General features: G+C 48.8%; 3 protein-coding genes across 3 annotated transcripts; 1 reads left to right on the forward strand and 2 right to left on the reverse strand.

The window, feature by feature from the left end:
* Positions 1-5,018: 5,018 nt before the first annotated feature.
* On the reverse strand, positions 5,019-5,393 carry LOC131289614 (histone H2B). Its single transcript, XM_058318907.1, has one exon. It carries the CDS (start codon positions 5,391-5,393, stop codon positions 5,019-5,021), a length of 375 nt encoding a protein of 124 aa, XP_058174890.1.
* A 4,622-nt stretch (positions 5,394-10,015) lies between these two features.
* Positions 10,016-10,393, forward strand: LOC131289616 (histone H2A). The gene has a single exon (XM_058318909.1). The coding sequence runs from the start codon at positions 10,019-10,021 to the stop codon at positions 10,391-10,393; it is 375 nt and encodes a 124-aa protein (XP_058174892.1). The 5' UTR covers positions 10,016-10,018.
* A 7,185-nt stretch (positions 10,394-17,578) lies between these two features.
* LOC131289612 (histone H2B) lies at positions 17,579-17,953 on the reverse strand. The gene has a single exon (XM_058318906.1). The coding sequence runs from the start codon at positions 17,951-17,953 to the stop codon at positions 17,579-17,581; it is 375 nt and encodes a 124-aa protein (XP_058174889.1).
* Between the last annotated feature and the right edge of the window lie 1,391 nt (positions 17,954-19,344).

Here is a 19,344-nt window from a genome sequence, read left to right on the forward strand (position 1 = left end):
TTTTCTAACTGTCTTACTGATGATCGGGTGTTTCCTATTATTGTCCGAAAGGTTCGGTCTGAGAGAAAGCTGGAGATGAAGGAAGCAAGGTTTCCTCCGATGCCCCAGCGCGATAACTGATCTAAAATCGGGTATCTCCATGCTCGATCAAAAGCCTTGGAGATGTCTATTGTTGCACAGGAGATGTGTTCATTTTTGGAAAAAGATTTCTGGATTATTGTTTCTAATGAGGCGAAGTAGGATTCTGTACCGCGCCCTGCACGATAAGCGTGCTGAGCGTCGCTGAGCAGGTTTTGGCTTTCGAGAATGTAAACCAAACGACGATTTACCATTCTCTCTAGCACTTTTCCTACGCAGTTTAAGAGTGATATGGGGCGATAGTTTGTTGCTTCGTGTGGGTTTTTGTCTGGTTTGGGTATGGGGACTATTAAACTATTTTTCCAGTTCGAGGGTATATTGCCAGTGTGCCAGATGTCGTTGTATATGGATAAGAGGGTCAGTTTTCCTGAGTGGGGTAGATTTTGGAGCAGTGGGTAGCCGATGTCGTCTGGTCCTGCAGACTTTCCTTTGCACTTGTAGAGTGCCCAGGTAAGTTCTGCAGCGTCGAAAGGTTTGTTGTAGGGAGCGTTCGTTTGGGTAGGAAAATTGAGTTCGTGGAGTTCTGCTGTCTGTTTGGTTCTTTGGAATGGGATTGAGTATTGTTGGGTAGACGAGGTATTGTAAAAATGTTCGTTGAAAGTTTCTGCTATTACTGCTGGGTCTGTGGTGTACGTGTTATTCAGGTAAAGGATTGGTTTGGGTTTTTTGTAAGTTCCGTTGAGGAGAGAAACCCGTTGCCACATTTCTTGACAGGTCATATCTGGGTTTATTTCTTCAACGAAACGTCCTCGAGAGTCTTCTTTTGCCTTTTCTGTAATTATTTTTGCTTGTTTGTTGGCTGTCCGATATGTTTCTGCTAAAGCTAGGATGTGAGGGGTTGTTGGAGGGTTGTTTTTGGTTGCTCGACGGAGCATCCTTAGGGCTTTTCTACGGGATTTTATGGCTTGGGCTACGTCCGCATTCCACCAGGGGTTGCGTCGTTTTCTTGGTTTGTTGGAACTTTGGGGAATGAATCTATTTGCTGTTTGTTGAATGAGATTTGTAAATTGATCTGCTGTCCAGTTTTGTTGATAAGTTGTGCAAAAGTCTATTTCATGTTGGTAACCTGTCCAGTCGGCTTGTTGATATATGTACTTTGGGCGAAGTTGGGATTTGGAAGGATTGTTGTTGAGTTGCAGCATGACAGGGAAATGATCACTGCCATGCGTGTCGGTTTCTACGTCTGTTTGTAGTTGTTGTGTTAATTGGGAGGATAGTATTGCCAAGTCGAGTGTGCTTTGATGTCCGTTGTGTGATGAGATTCTGGTAGGTTTATTTGGATTGGTTATTATGAGGTCATTTCTGATGGAAAAATCAACTATCACCCTCCCGCGTGGCGTGATATGGCTACCACCCCAAATGGGATGATGACTGTTGAAATCTCCAAGAAAGACGACTGGTTTGGGAACTTTGTCTATTAGGTCTTGTAGTTTTGAGTTGAGATTAGGAATGTTTTGGTTTTGGAGATAGATGCTGATGAAGGTGGCTTTGATTGGGCATTTTAGTTGTACTGCTACGGCAGGGAGGTCTGTGTTGGTGTTGAGTGTTTTGTGAGGATAGTCTTTGTGTATGCCTAGGCAGACATTGTGATGGGGTGGATTGGATTCTTTGAAATACCATTTGTAATTGTTGTTTATGTGTCTTCGGGGGTATGCTTCTTGTAATGATATAATTATCGGTGAATGTTTGTCAATTAAAAGTAGGAGGTTGTTAATATTCGAGTTGATGCTACGTATGTTCCATTGTAGTGCTAATTTGTTTGTCATTTTTAAAAAGGGGGTTGTTTTCTTATTCAGATAGTTTGTTTAAGAGCGTAGGTCCGTTAGAATGTGTCTTGGGGCTTGCTAGGGTCGTTTCTTTGAGTCTAACTCGTGTGTGTTTGTTAGCCGTTCCGCTTTTTGTTCTTTTTGGTGTCTTTCTTGGGAGTGTTTTGGGTGTCGTTTTGTTTGGGTGCAAGTTTCTGTGATTTTTTGTTCGTTAAGCGAAGGTCTTCTTCGGATGAGTTTGGTCGGGTGTTTCTGCGTTTTTGGGTTGTTTTCGTTTCGTGTTCCTGTGTATTGTTCGAGGTGGAGTTTGAAGTTTCGGAGTCAGATGTCGCGGTGGACATCTCTTAGTCGGATTCTTCAGTGTCTTCAGTTTCGGTGGTTGTGTTGTTTTGTTCGAGTTTTTCCGTAAGTGTTTTTATTTGCAGTTGGAGGGCTGCTACCAAGGAAGTGAGTTCGGAGATTTGCTTGTCTCGTGGGTCGATTGTCTTCGATGCGTCAAGTCGGTTGTTTAAAGATTTTTGTTTTTGTTCTTCGTGTATTTTCCTTGCTTCGAAATAAGTAATTCCACGGTCAATTTTAATGTTGATGATGCTTTGTTCGTTTATGTAATGCGAACAGGAGCGACTCAGAGAGTTATGCTCTCCTCCGCAGTTTTTACATTTTGGGGCAGCGTTACAATTGCCGTGCTCGTCCTGGTTACAGTTTTTGCAAACTGGAACAGGCGACGGGCATTTTGCTTTGCTGTGGCCAAATTTGGCGCAGTTGAAGCATTGCATTGGTCTTGGATAGTAGGTCCGAGTTTTGACTTGTAGGAGTCCAATACGAATGGTCGTGGGAACAACTACTGAGTCTACCGTCAGTAAAAATGAGTTGGTTTTTGTCGTTTCGTTATTGTTTCGTCGTAGGAATCGTCGTACTACTGTCACTTTTTGGTCCACTAGGTTTTCCAGGATTTCCTCGTCTTCTAGTCCGCACAGTTCCGGGCATGTGATGACACATTGCACGCGGTTTAAAAATGGGTGTTCCGTGATCAGTACGGGGGTATTGTCCGATAGCTGCGTGATTGTCTGTAGTTTGTCAAATTGGTTCTTAGATCTGGTTTTTAATAAATACCTGGTTCCTTTGTTGATCGGAGCGCAGGGTTCCATATCGCCTACAATGCTGGTTAAACTTTTGCTGATGAGAAACGGGTTTTTCGGCAGCTGGAGTCCTTCTGGTGCTTGTAGGATTAAGTAAAGGAGTTCGCCATTTACTCCTTTCGGGTCCATCCATTCCGGTGCTAGGCGTCCACGTTGATTTTCTCGGGGAGAAGGATCTCCCCAAGGCGGTGTATGACCCGCCATATCCTGGACGGGTGTCAGTGACTTGGAGAAAATTTTCTTTTCACCACACAAATGTTAGAGTCCGTCCAAAATTCCACCTTCAGAGATTCACTTCCGTTACTCTCAAACTCACAGGTACTTGTACACACTCACAGGTAAAGTCACTTTCACAGGTACTTGAAGCTGTATGCTCGAGGCAGGTAGCTGAAAACACGACTGATTTTCACAAGCACTTTTACTGCACTGGATGCTGGAGGTAGGCTGCTGCAAACACGTCTGCACTGCTCGGTGGTTGAAACAAGAGTGGTTTCGGCGAACTACGATGGTTCGGCAGTGAAACACGGTTTTTATTGACCCGACCCGCCCGATCGTGAGCACCCGAAGAGGGACCCGAAACTATATAAACGCGGTTTCACGGCGCGGTTCGGCCCAGTTTTGTATTACCACCACAAGTGAACAGACCCGTGTCGAACCCGATCAACGTCAACAGCATCAACAACATCAACTACGATGGCACGTACCAAGCAAACTGCCCGTAAGTCCACCGGAGGAAAGGCGCCGCGCAAGCAGCTAGCCACCAAGGCGGCCCGCAAGAGTGCTCCGGCCACCGGAGGAGTGAAGAAGCCGCATCGCTACCGGCCGGGAACGGTGGCTCTGCGTGAAATCCGTCGCTACCAGAAGTCGACCGAGCTGCTGATCCGCAAGTTGCCCTTCCAGCGATTGGTGCGTGAAATCGCACAGGATTTCAAGACGGATCTGCGTTTCCAGAGCTCGGCCGTGATGGCGCTGCAGGAAGCGAGTGAAGCGTATCTGGTCGGTCTGTTCGAGGACACGAATCTGTGTGCCATCCACGCGAAGCGCGTCACCATCATGCCGAAAGACATCCAGCTTGCTCGTCGTATCCGTGGTGAACGTGCCTAAGTGACAACGGTTCGTTTCGTTTCGTTTCGTTTTCAACCAAACCCAAACGGTCCTTTTCAGGACCACCAACCCGTTACCGAAAGGAGGATTATTTCGTACCCGTCCCGTCCCGTCCCGTCCCGTCGTACACGCTATATCGATATATATAATATTTATATATATCTATGATGATGATGATGATGAAGAAGAAGATGATGATGATAAATGGTGAACCCCTGACTGATACATATGATGATAAATGAAAACAAAACCCAACCTATGACGATAGAAATGCAAACCATAACCTAGCCGTGACACAAACCATAACATAATACATATGCTAACGTCTACAAAACACCAGGCAACCCCATCCGTAGGCGGCGATTTTAAGTTAGTGAGCAATTACATGCGGTGGGTTTAACGAGTTGTTAAAGAGAATCTGTTCCATATTAAACCAAGTTGAACATATATGTATTGGACGAGAAAAAAATGACACATTGCTTTGCCTTTGGCTGTGCCATAACCATAGAAACCATAACGGAGTGCTTTAAATGTTAGTAACCGTTGGGTTTTTTTTTCTTAAAACCACTGTTTAAAATGTTCATTCAATTCATTTACGCGCGCTTGTGTTACGCGCGGCTATGTGTGCGCCAAAACACAACGAAGTGGTGATGTTAAACTAGAAAACGGTTCGACACACTTTTTGTTCTGTTTCTTCAACGCACAACACAAACACATTATTATTTTTCGATCTTCGTCGTTTTCTTTCTCTTCGATGAATGGAATGGAATGAAATGAAATGATTCTTGTTTGGAAAACATTTTGTGGTCCTGAAAAGGACCGTTGTTAGGCGACGAGTTGGTGTGGTTTGCGACGACCACGGACGAACAGCTTACTTCGAGCTGGTGTACTTGGTGACGGCCTTCGTGCCCTCGGACACGGCGTGCTTGGCCAGCTCACCAGGAAGCAGCAGACGGACGGCGGTCTGGATTTCGCGTGACGTGATCGTCGAACGCTTGTTGTAGTGCGCCAGGCGGGACGCTTCGGCGGCGATGCGCTCGAAGATGTCGTTCACGAAGCTGTTCATGATGCTCATCGCCTTCGACGAGATGCCAGTGTCCGGATGGACTTGCTTCAGCACCTTGTAGATGTAGATGGCGTAGCTTTCCTTGCGGGTCTTGCGCTTCTTCTTCTTGTCCGACTTGGAGATATTTTTCTGGGCCTTGCCAGACTTCTTCGCTGCCTTTCCGCTGGTTTTCGGTGCCATTGCGATTGTTTAACGTGCGTGAAACGTGTTTCCTCGTTGAGCGTCACTTCAATTTTAACGCGATTTTCGACCCTCACTTCGGCTTTTATTCAGCGTCGGGCGAGTTCGCTGGCTGGCTTCGCTACACCTCGACGTTTATATAAACCCGGTTTCAGGTTCGTTTCGGCATCATATATGGTTGAGTGCCGGTTGTTGGAGTCTTGATTGGAAGTTCAACGAGTAAACACGTCGTGGAGTGATAATAGTGAATAAAGTGATATAAAAATAAAAAAGTGAACCCTAACCTCCTTCGGCCTTATTATGCCGAAGAAAGGTGAGGAGAAGAAAAGAGGAAGGAAGGTCTCGAGCGAAAGTTCTTCGGACTCGATTGTGTCAAAACGCTCGAAAACATCTAAAACATCGGCCCAGACGGAAGATGTCAGTGAAATGAGCACTGAAACATGCACCGGCAGTTCCAGCACCTACAGTTCTGAGGCCACCAGCGTCGCATCAGACAACGAAAGTGACTTCATTGAAGTGAAGAAAAAGAAGAAGAAGACAAGCACAGTTAAAGATATGAAAAACAAAGCTTCAACATCATCAAAAGTCCGTCCGTCGGAAAACACACCTGCAAATTCTGCCGCTACAATGGCAGGTAAAAATGCTAAAAAGCCCCCGGGCCCAGCTAGCAAACCACCACCCGTTGTCGTAAAGACAATACCCATTTCTGAGCTGCGCCCGGAGCTCCAGGCTCGCGGTCTCACGCCGGAGTTCCGAATTAGTGGAGTAGGCACCTCCATTATCTCGCGATCCCTGGCAGAACGTGAGGGTGTGATTGCATACCTTAATCATCGAAAGGCGGAATATTTTTCTTATGCTGCCAAGGACCAGCGGCCATTTAAAGTGGTACTCCGGGGTCTTCCTGATACGCCGCTAGAAGAAATTGTCGAGGAACTCCGCTCAAGATACCAGCTTGAAGTCATCGAGGCTTTTGAGATGAAAAGACGTGCTGAGGGCATCCATTCAAGGTTGTACCTCGTACACCTTAAACGTGGGACCTGCTCCCTGAAGACACTAGAGGCGGTCAGATCCATCCAGCAGGTTATTGTGAGATGGGAGGCCTATCGTGGAGGCAAAAAAGGTCCTACCCAGTGTCAACAGTGCCAGCAGTTTGGACATGGTACACGCCACTGCAAAATCAATCCACGATGTGTTAAGTGTGCTGGACAACACACTACTGATACCTGCCCTGCAATGGATGAACAGCAAGAGGTGAAGTGCTCAAACTGTATGGGAACCCACCGAGCCGACCATCCTGACTGCCCACAACGTGCTAAATATGTGGAAGTAAGAAACCTGGCAAGGAAAAACCGCCAAAAACACCAGCATCCGCAGACTCCTGCTCAGCGCCAGACTACAAGTAAGCCACAAGCCACAGCCCCAGTGACATCGGTTTCCACAGTGACGCCGCCCTCTGCTCCAAGCAGTACCGCGTCGCCTTGGCTTCCTACACCTGGCTCCATCACCTTGGCACAGCGGCTAGCCAACGCTAGAAACGCCTCGGATACACCCGCTCCTGCTCCGGAAGGTGAACTGTTCACGATGGAAGAGCTTTTTAGCATCTTCACAAAAATGTTGGCAAAAATCCGCCTTTGCCGCAATAAGGCAGATCAACTCGCCGTTATCGGAGAACTGCTGATGCTCAATGGGTAATCTGCGAGTAGTCACATGGAACGCCCAGTCCGTGAGGGCTAAAAAGATTCAACTGGCCGATTTCCTAAAACTACATCGCATCGACATCGCGCTCATCGTGGAGACCCATCTGAAGCCAGACATCAGCTTCTACATCGATGAATACTCCATCCACCGCCTTGATAGAGTCGGAGCACGTGGTGGCGGGGTAGCCATCGTTGTACGTCGAGGCATCAAACATCAGTTGCTTCCGCACTTCAATACCACCATCATTGAAGCAGTCGGCATTAAGGTCTTTACCAGCTCCGGGGAACTGCGCATTATATCTGTGTACTGCCCTCGACAGTGCACGGGTGATCTGGATGCGGTTTTTCGTCGCGACATTAACATCATCGCCTGCAACAATTTCCGCTCGGTTATCGGAGGGGACCTGAACGCCCGTCATCGCTTGTGGGGAAATAGGCGCCAAAATAAAAATGGAAAGATCTTGGCAGAGGTCGCACAGCATGGACAGTTCATCATTGAACATCCTGATGAACCTACCGTTATTCCCAGCCGTGGCTTCCCTTCAATTTTAGATCTGTTCCTAACCAACCTGCAGATCTCCAAACCCACAACCCTGGATGAGCTAACCTCGGATCATTTCCCTGTCCTAACGAAGGTTCACCTTGACGCCAGCAGAGCTCCGCCTGTTAGGAGGAAAAACTACCACTGTGTCGACTGGGCCCGCTTTGGAAGACTGGTTGACCAGCAAATCACCACCACCGAGATTTCACTGTCTCCAGCTTCTATTGAATCAGCTATAACGAACGTGGTGGAGGCTATCCGTTCGGCAGAGGCGGAGTGTGTTCCAGAGGTGTCCGCACGGGGAGAGGTAATTGTCCTAGACGATCACACTCGACATCTCATCTCCCGTCGAAACATGCTGCGGCGTCAATACCAGCGCACCGGGGATCAGCTTTGTAAACAGCAGGCAGCTCAACTTTCCCGCATCATCCAGGATCGTGTCGAGAAAATCAGGAACAAAAACTTTGAGCGCATGGTGCGGCGACTCCATCCCAACGCCAACGCTTTCTGGAAAGTAGCTAAGACCCTCCGCACTAAACCCAGGCCGATTCCTCCACTACTCGCAGCTGACAACGCAGTTTTACTTACTCCTACGGAGAAGACTGGTGCCCTCGCCCAACACTTCGAGGATGCTCATCGGATTGGCCTTAGTATGTCCAGCCCTCATGAGGCCGAGGTGGCTTCATCAGTGGCCAGAGTTAACTCTGAACAGCCAACCCTGCCACCAGAGGATCGCACCACCGTCGAGGAGGTGTGTCATGCCCTAAGGATGATGAGGAACATGAAAGCCCCTGGCTTTGATGGCATTCTGGGCATCCTTCTCAAACATCTCCGACTCCGAGCCCTCTCCCTCCTCACGAACATCGTAAACTGCTGCCTCGAACTGCAACACTATCCGCAGAGTTGGAAGACGGCAAAGGTGAAACCTATACTGAAACCTGGCAAAGATCCAACGAGGGCCTCCAGCTATCGCCCTATCAGCCTGCTGAGCATTCTTGGAAAGCTTTTTGAGAGGCTAATATGTTGGAGGCTTCGAGAAGCGATGGAAGATCTCCAAATATTGCCTCCTCAGCAGTTCGGCTTTAGATCAGGACACTCAACAGCACATCAACTCCTGAGGCTAAAAACCAACATTGAAAAGAACAAGAGGGTCGGTAAGTCCACTGCGGTCGTCATGCTGGATGTGGAGAAGGCTTTCGACAGCGTTTGGCATGATGGGCTTGTGCACAAAATGCTCTCCTTCCGGCTTCCTCTATATCTTGTAAAGCTGACCAGCAACTACCTGCGGCAACGAACCTTCCGGGTGACCCTGGGATCAGTGTCATCCAGCCCAACCAACATCGCGGCAGGCGTCCCACAGGGCAGCATCCTGGGCCCCTTGCTGTACACTCTGTTTACGGCGGATCTTCCAGAGTTACCAAGGGTTTCGGAAATATATCTCTACGCTGATGACACTGCCATCACCACCAAGGGTCGCACTCCAGCAGAGCTAAGAAACAGCGCACAACGGGCTCTCGACATCTTCCAGCAATACGCCGCAAGCTGGAAGATAAAGCTTAACAACGAGAAGACGCAAGCGATGGTCATCCCGTATCGTCTAAGGAAAAACCTGCTGCAACCTCCGGAGCAATCCCGTCTCAAAGTGGGCTCAACACCAGTACCATGGCAGCAGTCGGTTCGGTACTTGGGCGTCACGATCGACAATCGGCTTCTATTCCACCACCACACGCGCCAACTTGCGAACCGTATTGCAGTTTTGCTTAAGCTGCTGTACCCGCTGATAAATCGGAAATCGACCCTGCACAAACAGAACAAAATTGCGGTCTACAAACAAATTGTTCTGCCTGCGGCCACATATGCAATCTCAGTTTGGAGCTCCTGTGCCGCCACTAACCTGAAACGCGTACAAACGGCACTGAATAGATTTCTTGTACTAATATTAAATGCTCCTCCTAGAACGCGTCTAGAGGAGCTTTATAATGTAACAGACACGAAAGCGCTAGACGTAATAGCATTTGAAGTAACGGATCGACTGAGATCCACCATGCAAGCCTCACCCCATGAACTGATTAGAGGCTTGGTGTAAATAGTAGGTTAATAATAGGTTAATATTAGGTTAGGAATAGGTTAAGATTAGATTAAGGTTAATACTCCCATTGCCATTGGCATAACACCTGAAAACTTATGCAAAATCAAACTGCCTCTTAGGCAAAATTCTCATGTAGCGAATGAAAAGCGTGCGATCGCTAAATCTCGCAAAACACCAAAATGTAATGAATTATACAAATCAATAAAAGAAATTTTACTACTACTACTCGTTTCGGCATAGTTCGGAAGAGAACCTCTTCGAGTGAGCACCACGTATCCCTCTCGTTAAACAATCGAAAATGTCTGGACGCGGCAAGGGTGGTAAAGTGAAGGGAAAGGCAAAGTCCCGCTCGAATCGTGCCGGTCTGCAGTTCCCGGTCGGCCGTATTCATCGTCTGCTGCGCAAGGGTAACTATGCCGAGCGCGTCGGTGCCGGCGCACCGGTGTATCTGGCGGCCGTGATGGAGTATCTGGCCGCGGAAGTGCTCGAGTTGGCCGGTAACGCCGCCCGTGACAACAAGAAGACGCGCATCATCCCGCGCCATCTGCAGCTGGCCATCCGCAACGACGAAGAGTTGAACAAGCTGCTTTCCGGTGTGACCATCGCCCAAGGTGGTGTGCTGCCCAACATTCAGGCCGTGCTGTTGCCGAAGAAGACGGAAAAGAAGGCATAAGGCGTGCTCTCTCGTGCTCACCCCGCCGCGCGGCACCGTGTCGCGCTCACAAACCCCGCCGAAGATCTCACCGTCACAAAAAACCGTCCTTTTCAGGGCGACAAAATCGTGTGATAAAGGTTTATTTCACTACATTCCGTGCCGATGCCAGTTGGTTTCAGTTCAGTTTCAGTAGTTAAATGGTAAAATGGACGTAATTTCACAGTGTGGCTGGAGAACAACGAAAGAAATGTTTAAAATTAATTCAAGCAATGTGTCTCAATGTGTGAAGTAACATCGCAAGTTTGGTAGGTTAAACGGGGCAAACCATTTTGCTTCATATCAGGTATGTAGCTTTTTTCGCTCATTTCTACCCGAACACATGCGTTGGTGGTGGTGGCCATGAAAAGTGATGGGTTTTGATCATCGCGTTAGAAACGACCAACGCTACGCGCTCTACAGGTAGGGAATTTAACAATGTAAACGACCAAAGCGTTCTTTTCCCCGTATGCCACACCGAGCCCCGTGAGGTAGACCGGCGCCTTTCTACGAACTCTCAGTGGGTCGTCGTGTTAAAAAACGAATCGGTCACATATCCGAGAATCAGAACCGTCGGTAGTGTATCGCGCATCACCACCACCACTACGCGCGGTACACCGTACCACTCGCTGTGTATTCCATCGGATATCGTTTCGGGCATGGGGAATGGGGTAAGAAGGAGAGGAGTAGTCAAGTCGCATTTTTTTTTTTGTTTTGTTTTCTCTGGCGTTTTTGGCGGCAAATGTGCCGGAGCGTCGGGAGAGCCACAAAAGCTTAGTTTGATACGAATGAGCAGGAAATATATCTTTACGGAACAGTTTTGGTGGTCCTGAAAAGGACCGTTTTTTTTGTAACACAAGCGGGGCTGTTCGCGCAGCTTAGCCTCCGAAACCGTACAGAGTGCGTCCCTGGCGTTTCAGGGCGTACACGACGTCCATGGCGGTGACGGTCTTGCGCTTGGCGTGCTCGGTGTACGTCACGGCATCACGGATCACGTTCTCGAGGAACACTTTCAGCACACCGCGAGTTTCTTCGTAGATCAGGCCGGAAATACGCTTCACACCGCCACGGCGAGCCAGACGGCGGATGGCCGGTTTCGTGATTCCCTGGATGTTATCACGCAGCACTTTGCGATGACGCTTGGCACCTCCTTTGCCCAGTCCCTTGCCTCCTTTTCCGCGGCCGGTCATGATGATGCTGCTTTACACAATTGGTTGTTGTTGACACGATGCAAACTGAACGAACGGTTTCGATGGACTGCGATGGTTTCGGCAGTGAAACACGGTTTTTATTGACCCGACCCACCCGATCGTGAGCACCCGAAGAGGGACCCGAAACTATATAAACGCGGTTTCACGGCGCGGTTCGGCCCCCCGCCCGATAGGTCGGTGTCAAACCTTTGACCGAACAAGACGTGTTTCATCGTGATTCGCAAGTGCAAGTGTAAACCAATAAAGAACCGTGTGAAAGTGGTAGTAAGAGATGGGTAAACGGAAGAAAGGGGAGACGAATAACAGCCCTCCCGATCCTGTCGTTGACAAAATACGCGTCATCGAGCTGGAGGAGGCTGATAATCCTAACATGGAAGGCGATACACCCGACGACCTGGCGGGTGAATTCGTGGAAGTGTCGTACAAGGGTGGCACCCGCCGTCACTCACCTACCAACGCCGCACCCGAGGTTGTGAGCATACCCGAAGGAGTGAGTACGAACAGCTCATCCAAACCGAGATCTCGTTTTCCACCGGTTGTGGTTAAGCTCCCTACCTTCGCCCAACTTCGGGCCGATCTGAAGCCGACAGCGGGAATCGAGTTCCAATGCACCGCTATGGGAACCAAAATCTGGACGAAATCAAATGAAAATTTTGATTCGGTACTCAAATATCTGCATGCACAAAACGCAGAATTCTATACGCACGACAACCCGCATGATCGTCCATTCAAAGCGGTCCTCCGCGGTCTACCGCTTATGGACCATGCGGAAATTTTAGCGGAGCTGCGAGACACCTACGGACTGTGTCCCACTGACATCTTCCGTATCAAACGGAAGCATGAAGGAGCTGACGCAGCGCACGGATCATGTCTGTACCTGATCCACTTCAAAAATGGATCTTGTTCCATGGCGGCCCTTAAATCACTCCGAGTGATTAACTACGTCCGCGTGCGCTGGGAGGCTTATCGAAATCGGGGACGGCGTCGACTCACGCAGTGTCTCAGATGCCAAGGCTTCGGTCACGGAGCCCGTCATTGCAACATGAGGCAAAAATGTGCCTCCTGTTCGCAGGAGCACACCATGGCTGACTGCCCAAATCAGACCAGCCCAAAATGCGCCAACTGTGGAGGAGAGCATATGGCCAACGATGCGGAGTGTCCGCAGCGAGTCATCTACACTCGAATTCGGCAGAAGGCCCTATCAGCTGCTAAAGCTAAATTCAGCAAGCGTTCTCCGGATCGACCTGCTTCTCCGCCTCCACCACCAGTGACAGCTGCAACGTTCCCTTCGTTACCGGTAACAGCCAAAACGACATCCAACGCCTTCGTGGAATCGTCGGATCCAGTCGTCGCTCCAACCTTACCACCTGGCCTCCAGTATGCTACTAAGTTAAAATCTGCTCCATCCTGTGATTCCGAATATCCAAATCCAGGCCAGCCGGAAGCCCCGCTATACAACTCTGCGGCTTTGATGCAGATCTTCATGGAGATGGTGCAGCGACTAGGTGCATGTCGCTCCCGTACTGAGCAAGTCACAGCCTTGGGCGAGTTCGTTATTCGCTATGGATAACACCATTCGCATTGTGAACTGGAATGCCTGCTCGGTAAGATCGAAGAAAATCCCACTTGTGGATTTTCTTCACCAGCAGGCCATCGACGTCGCATTCATCACCGAAACCCAGCTGAGACCGAACATCAACTTCTCGCTGCCGCACCACATATTTCTTCGATTGGATCGCCATCCCAACGCCGGTCGAGGTGGAGGTGTAGCTATTGCCATCAGACGAGGCTTACACTTCACTCAGCTGCCACACCTCAAAACATCACTAATTGAGGCAATCGGTGTGGAGCTCCACTCATCCTCTGGGGTCATCCGGCTCATCGCCGCCTACTGTCCATCACAGGCTTCGCGAGGTCGGGGATCCGACGCCACCTTCAAACGTGACCTGAGCATCATCACTCGGGGTAGTTCCAGATTTGTTCTCGGCGGCGACCTGAACGCACGCCATCGTCTATGGAACAACACCCGTGGAAACCTCAACGGGGATTGCCTCTTCGAGCTTACGCAACGGGGAGACCTCATCGTGGAATTTCCTGACGTGCCCACCTTCATATCATCGAGCGGTTCTGCGAGCACTCTCGACATATTTCTGACCAACATGGAGATCATGAAACCCGTTACGCTGGACGAGCTGTGCTCCGACCACTTTCCGGTGGTTACGGAGCTCAACATCGGTGCTCGTCGTGCTCCAGTTCGCCAGCGCAGGGACTACCATAATGTCGACTGGGTTCGCTTCGGCAGGCTGGTGGACAACGATATCGGTCCAGTCCACATCAACACCATCGAGGACATTGACCAAGCAGTCAACAACCTGGAGCGATCCATCAAAGCAGCAGAGGATGTTTGTGTCAGAACAAGGCCTGTCAGCGGTGAGTTTGTGCACATCGACTCCCACACCTTAACATTAATCCGGCAACGTAACAGTTTTAGACGATCATACCAGAATACTGGCATTCAATATTATAAAACTCAAGCGGCAGTTTTGGCTAGAATCATCTCCGACAGGGTGGATCGCATTCGAAATGCAAATTTTGCTAGAACCATACAGAGCTTTGGCCCTTTCACATCACCCTTCTGGAAAGTTACCAAGGTTCTAAAGAGAAAACCTAAGCCTATCCCCCCATTAAAACATGCCGGGCAGTTGTTGGTCGCTCCGGCTGAGAAGTGCGAGGCTCTCGCTTTACAGTTTGCCAGCGCTCATCTTTTGGGAGCTGACGCTGTCAGCCCATTTGAATCAAGCGTAGGCTCCACTCTGGCGCGGCTTGAGGCAACTGACTTCTCGGTCCCGCGAGAGGAAAAAGTGACCATTGGAAATGTATGCCAAGCACTTAAACGGGCAAAAAATATGAAGGCTCCCGGGCCGGACGGGCTATTTAACATCTTGATCAAAAAACTACAAATCAAAGCTCTTACCTTAATTACCACCATCTTCAATCGGTGCCTCGAGCTTGGCTACTTTCCCGGTGCTTGGAAGGCAGCGAAGGTAGTGCCGATACTTAAACCCGGTAAAGATCCCACAATTCCAGTAAGCTATCGTCCAATCAGCCTGCTTTGCGCCTTAGGCAAACTTTTTGAAAGAATTGTCCTCGATCGACTTCAGGATTGGGTAACGGAGCTGGAACTCATTCCTTCATCTCAGTTCGGCTTCCGTCCAGGGCATTCCACCACCCTCCAACTCCTGAGGTTAAAGGGATATATTCAAACTAACAAAAGTGTCTCGAAGTCAACTGCCATTGCATTTCTTGACATCGAAAAAGCCTTTGATAATGTGTGGCACAACGGCTTGGTGCACAAACTATTTTCCTTTGGTTTCCCAGTGTATATTGTTAAAATTATCAACAACTACTTAAGTCAGAGGACATTCAGAGTGGCGCTGAACTCTGTACTTTCAAGTGTACACTCCATTCCCGCCGGTGTGCCACAGGGGAGTTTGTTGGCCCCTTTACTATACGTCCTATACACCTCTGACCTTCCAACTATGCCCTCTAATGGGGAAATATTTCTATTTGCTGATGACACTGCCATAGCAGTAAAGGGCAGAACCGCTGTCCAACTGAGGAGCTCGGCTCAGCGCTACCTTGACGCTTTCCTCCTGTACACGAGAGACTGGAAGATCAGGGTAAATCCAGCAAAAACCCAGGCTATCATAATACCTCATCGCCTCAGATCCACTCTTCTAAAACCTCCCCAAAATAGTCGCTTGGTAATGAGTGGAGTCCCTGTAGAGTGGTCCCCGAGAGTGGGATATTTGGGCCTAATTCTGGACCAGAGGCTTATTTTCCGGGACCATACTAAACTCATCAGAGACAAGTGCAGTACAATGGTCAAGAGCCTCTACCCCCTAATAAATCGGCGGACAAAGCTGTCGCTTGAGAACAAGTTGGCCATCTACAAACAAGTATTCCTGCCGGTTGTTACTTATGCCGTTCCAGTGTGGAGTTCGTGTGCTCAGATTCATCGAAGCAAGATCCAGGTCTCGCTAAACAAAATTCTACGGTTAATACTGAATACAAATAGGTTAACATCTAACGCTGCAATTTACGAACGTGCAGGCGTTCTACCTCTGAACACAATAATTGACACAATCAAAGAAACCACGATACAGAAGTGCTCAACCTCTGAACATAGCACCATCCGTGCATTAGCCCGTGTTTTGAGCATGGCCTAACTTAGTTAGTTCGTTATGTGTTACGTTAGTCTATAAGTTCGAAAAAAAAAAAAAAAAAAAAAAAAAAAAAAAAAAAAAAAAAAAAAAAAAAAAATAGCATTACCTCTCAACTACCACAGGTATAGGCTCGAAGCCATACAGCTCAAACCTCAGCAACTGCTAAAACTTCTACTGTCTTGAAAAACGTATCGTACGTTGTATCCTGACCTAAGTACTCTTTGTAAACCGATGTAGGTGTAAAATGTGAATAAAAGAAATATGTATCGTATCGTATCGCGGTTCGGCCCAGTTTTGTATTACCACCACAAGTGAACAGACCCGTGTCGAACCCGATCAACGTCAACAGCATCAACAACATCAACTACGATGGCACGTACCAAGCAAACTGCCCGTAAGTCCACCGGAGGAAAGGCGCCGCGCAAGCAGCTGGCCACCAAGGCGGCCCGCAAGAGTGCTCCGGCCACCGGAGGAGTGAAGAAGCCGCATCGCTACCGACCGGGAACGGTGGCTCTGCGTGAAATCCGTCGCTACCAGAAGTCGACCGAGCTGCTGATCCGCAAGTTGCCCTTCCAGCGATTGGTGCGTGAAATCGCACAGGATTTCAAGACGGATCTGCGTTTCCAGAGCTCGGCCGTGATGGCGCTGCAGGAAGCGAGTGAAGCGTATCTAGTCGGTCTGTTCGAGGACACGAATCTGTGTGCCATCCACGCGAAGCGCGTCACCATCATGCCGAAAGACATCCAGCTTGCTCGTCGTATCCGTGGTGAACGTGCTTAAGTGACAACGGTTCGTTTCGTTTCGTTTCGTTTTCAACCAAACCCAAACGGTCCTTTTCAGGACCACCAACCCGTTACCGAAAGGAGGATTATTTCGTACCCGTCCCGTCCCGTCGTACACGCTATATCGATATATATAATATTTATATATATCTATGATGATGATGATGATGAAGAAGAAGATGATGATGATAAATGGTGAACCCCTGACTGATACATATGGGGTATGAGATGCAATCAACACAATACAAACCATATATTATATATTGTTATATATAATATAATAATCTATGATGATGATGATGATGAAGAAGAAGAAGAAGATGATGATGATAAATAAAAACAAAACCCAACATATGACGATAGAAATGCAAACCATAACCTAGCCGTGACACAAACCATAACATAATACATATGCTAACGTCTACAAACCACCAGGCAACCCCATCCGTTTTCGGCGATTTTAAGTTAGTGAGCAATTACATGTGGTGGGTTCAAAGAGTTGTTAAAGAGAATCTGTTCCATATTAAACCAAGTTGAACATATATGTATTAGACGAGAAAAAACATGACACATTGCTTTGCCTTTGGCTGTGCCATAACCATAGAAACCATAACGGAGTGCTTTAAATGTTAGTAACCGTTAGGTTTTTTCTTAAAACCACTGTTTAAAATGTTCATTCAATTCATTTACGCGCGCTTGTGTTACGCGCGGCTATGTGTGCGCCAAAACACAACGAAGTGGTGATGTTAAACTAGAAAACGGTTCGGCACACTTTTTGTTCTGTTTCTTCAACGCACAACACAAACACATTATTATTTTTCGATCTTCGTCGGTTTCTTTCTTTCTCTTCGATGAACGGAATGGAATGGTATGAAATGATTCTTGTTTGGAAAACATTTTGTGGTCCTGAAAAGGACCGTTGTTATGCGACGACGACGGACGAACAGCTTACTTCGAGCTGGTGTACTTGGTGACGGCCTTCGTGCCCTCGGACACGGCGTGCTTGGCCAGCTCACCAGGAAGCAGCAGACGGACGGCGGTCTGGATTTCGCGTGACGTGATCGTCGAACGCTTGTTGTAGTGCGCCAGGCGGGACGCTTCGGCGGCGATGCGCTCGAAGATGTCGTTCACGAAGCTGTTCATGATGCTCATCGCCTTCGACGAGATGCCAGTGTCCGGATGGACTTGCTTCAGCACCTTGTAGATGTAGATGGCGTAGCTTTCCTTGCGGGTCTTGCGCTTCTTCTTCTTGTCCGACTTGGAGATATTTTTCTGGGCCTTGCCAGACTTCTTCGCTGCCTTTCCGCTGGTTTTCGGTGCCATTGCGATTGTTTAACGTGCGTGAAACGTGTTTCCTCGTTGAGCGTCACTTCAATTTTAACGCGTTTTTCGACCCTCACTTCGGCTTTTATTCAGCGTCGGGCGAGTTCGCTGGCTGGCTTCGCTACACCTCGACGTTTATATAAACCCGGTTTCAGGTTCGTTTCGGCATAGAGGTCGGTGTCAAACCTTTGACCGAACAAGACGTGTTTCATCGTGATTCGCAAGTGCAAGTGTAAACCAATAAAGAACCGTGTGAAAGTGGTAGTAAGAGATGGGTAAACGGAAGAAAGGGGAGACGAATAACAGCCCTCCCGATCCTGTCGTTGACAAAATACGCGTCATCGAGCTGGAGGAGGCTGAAAATCCTAACATGGAAGGCGATACACCCGACGACCTGGCGGGTGAATTCGTGGAAGTGTCGTACAAGGGTGGCACCCGCCGTCACACACCTACCAACGCCGCACCCGAGGTTGTGAGCATACCCGAAGGAGTGAGTACGAACAGCTCATCCAAACCGAGATCTCGTTTTCCACCGGTTGTGGTTAAGCTCCCTACCTTCGCCCAACTTCGGGCCGATCTGAAGCCGACAGCGGGAATCGAGTTCCAATGCACCGCTATGGGAACCAAAATCTGGACGAAATCAAATGAAAATTTTGATTCGGTACTCAAATATCTGCATGCACAAAACGCAGAATTCTATACGCACGACAACCCGCATGATCGTCCATTCAAAGCGGTCCTCCGCGGTCTACCGCTTATGGACCATGCGGAAATTTTAGCGGAGCTGCGAGACACCTACGGACTGTGTCCCACTGACATCTTCCGTATCAAACGGAAGCATGAAGGAGCTGACGCAGCGCACGGATCATGTCTGTACCTGATCCACTTCAAAAATGGATCTTGTTCCATGGCGGCCCTTAAATCACTCCGAGTGATTAACTACGTCCGCGTGCGCTGGGAGGCTTATCGAAATCGGGGACGGCGTCGACTCACGCAGTGTCTCAGATGCCAAGGCTTCGGTCACGGAGCCCGTCATTGCAACATGAGGCAAAAATGTGCCTCCTGTTCGCAGGAGCACACCATGGCTGACTGCCCAAATCAGACCAGCCCAAAATGCGCCAACTGTGGAGGAGAGCATATGGCCAACGATGCGGAGTGTCCGCAGCGAGTCATCTACACTCGAATTCGGCAGAAGGCCCTATCAGCTGCTAAAGCTAAATTCAGCAAGCGTTCTCCGGATCGACCTGCTTCTCCGCCTCCACCACCAGTGACAGCTGCAACGTTCCCTTCGTTACCGGTAACAGCCAAAACGACATCCAACGCCTTCGTGGAATCGTCGGATCCAGTCGTCGCTCCAACCTTACCACCTGGCCTCCAGTATGCTACTAAGT

The sequence above is a fragment of the Anopheles ziemanni genome, chromosome 3 (assembly GCF_943734765.1).
Source record: "Anopheles ziemanni chromosome 3, idAnoZiCoDA_A2_x.2, whole genome shotgun sequence".
Classification (NCBI taxonomy): Eukaryota; Metazoa; Arthropoda; class Insecta; order Diptera; family Culicidae; genus Anopheles; species Anopheles ziemanni.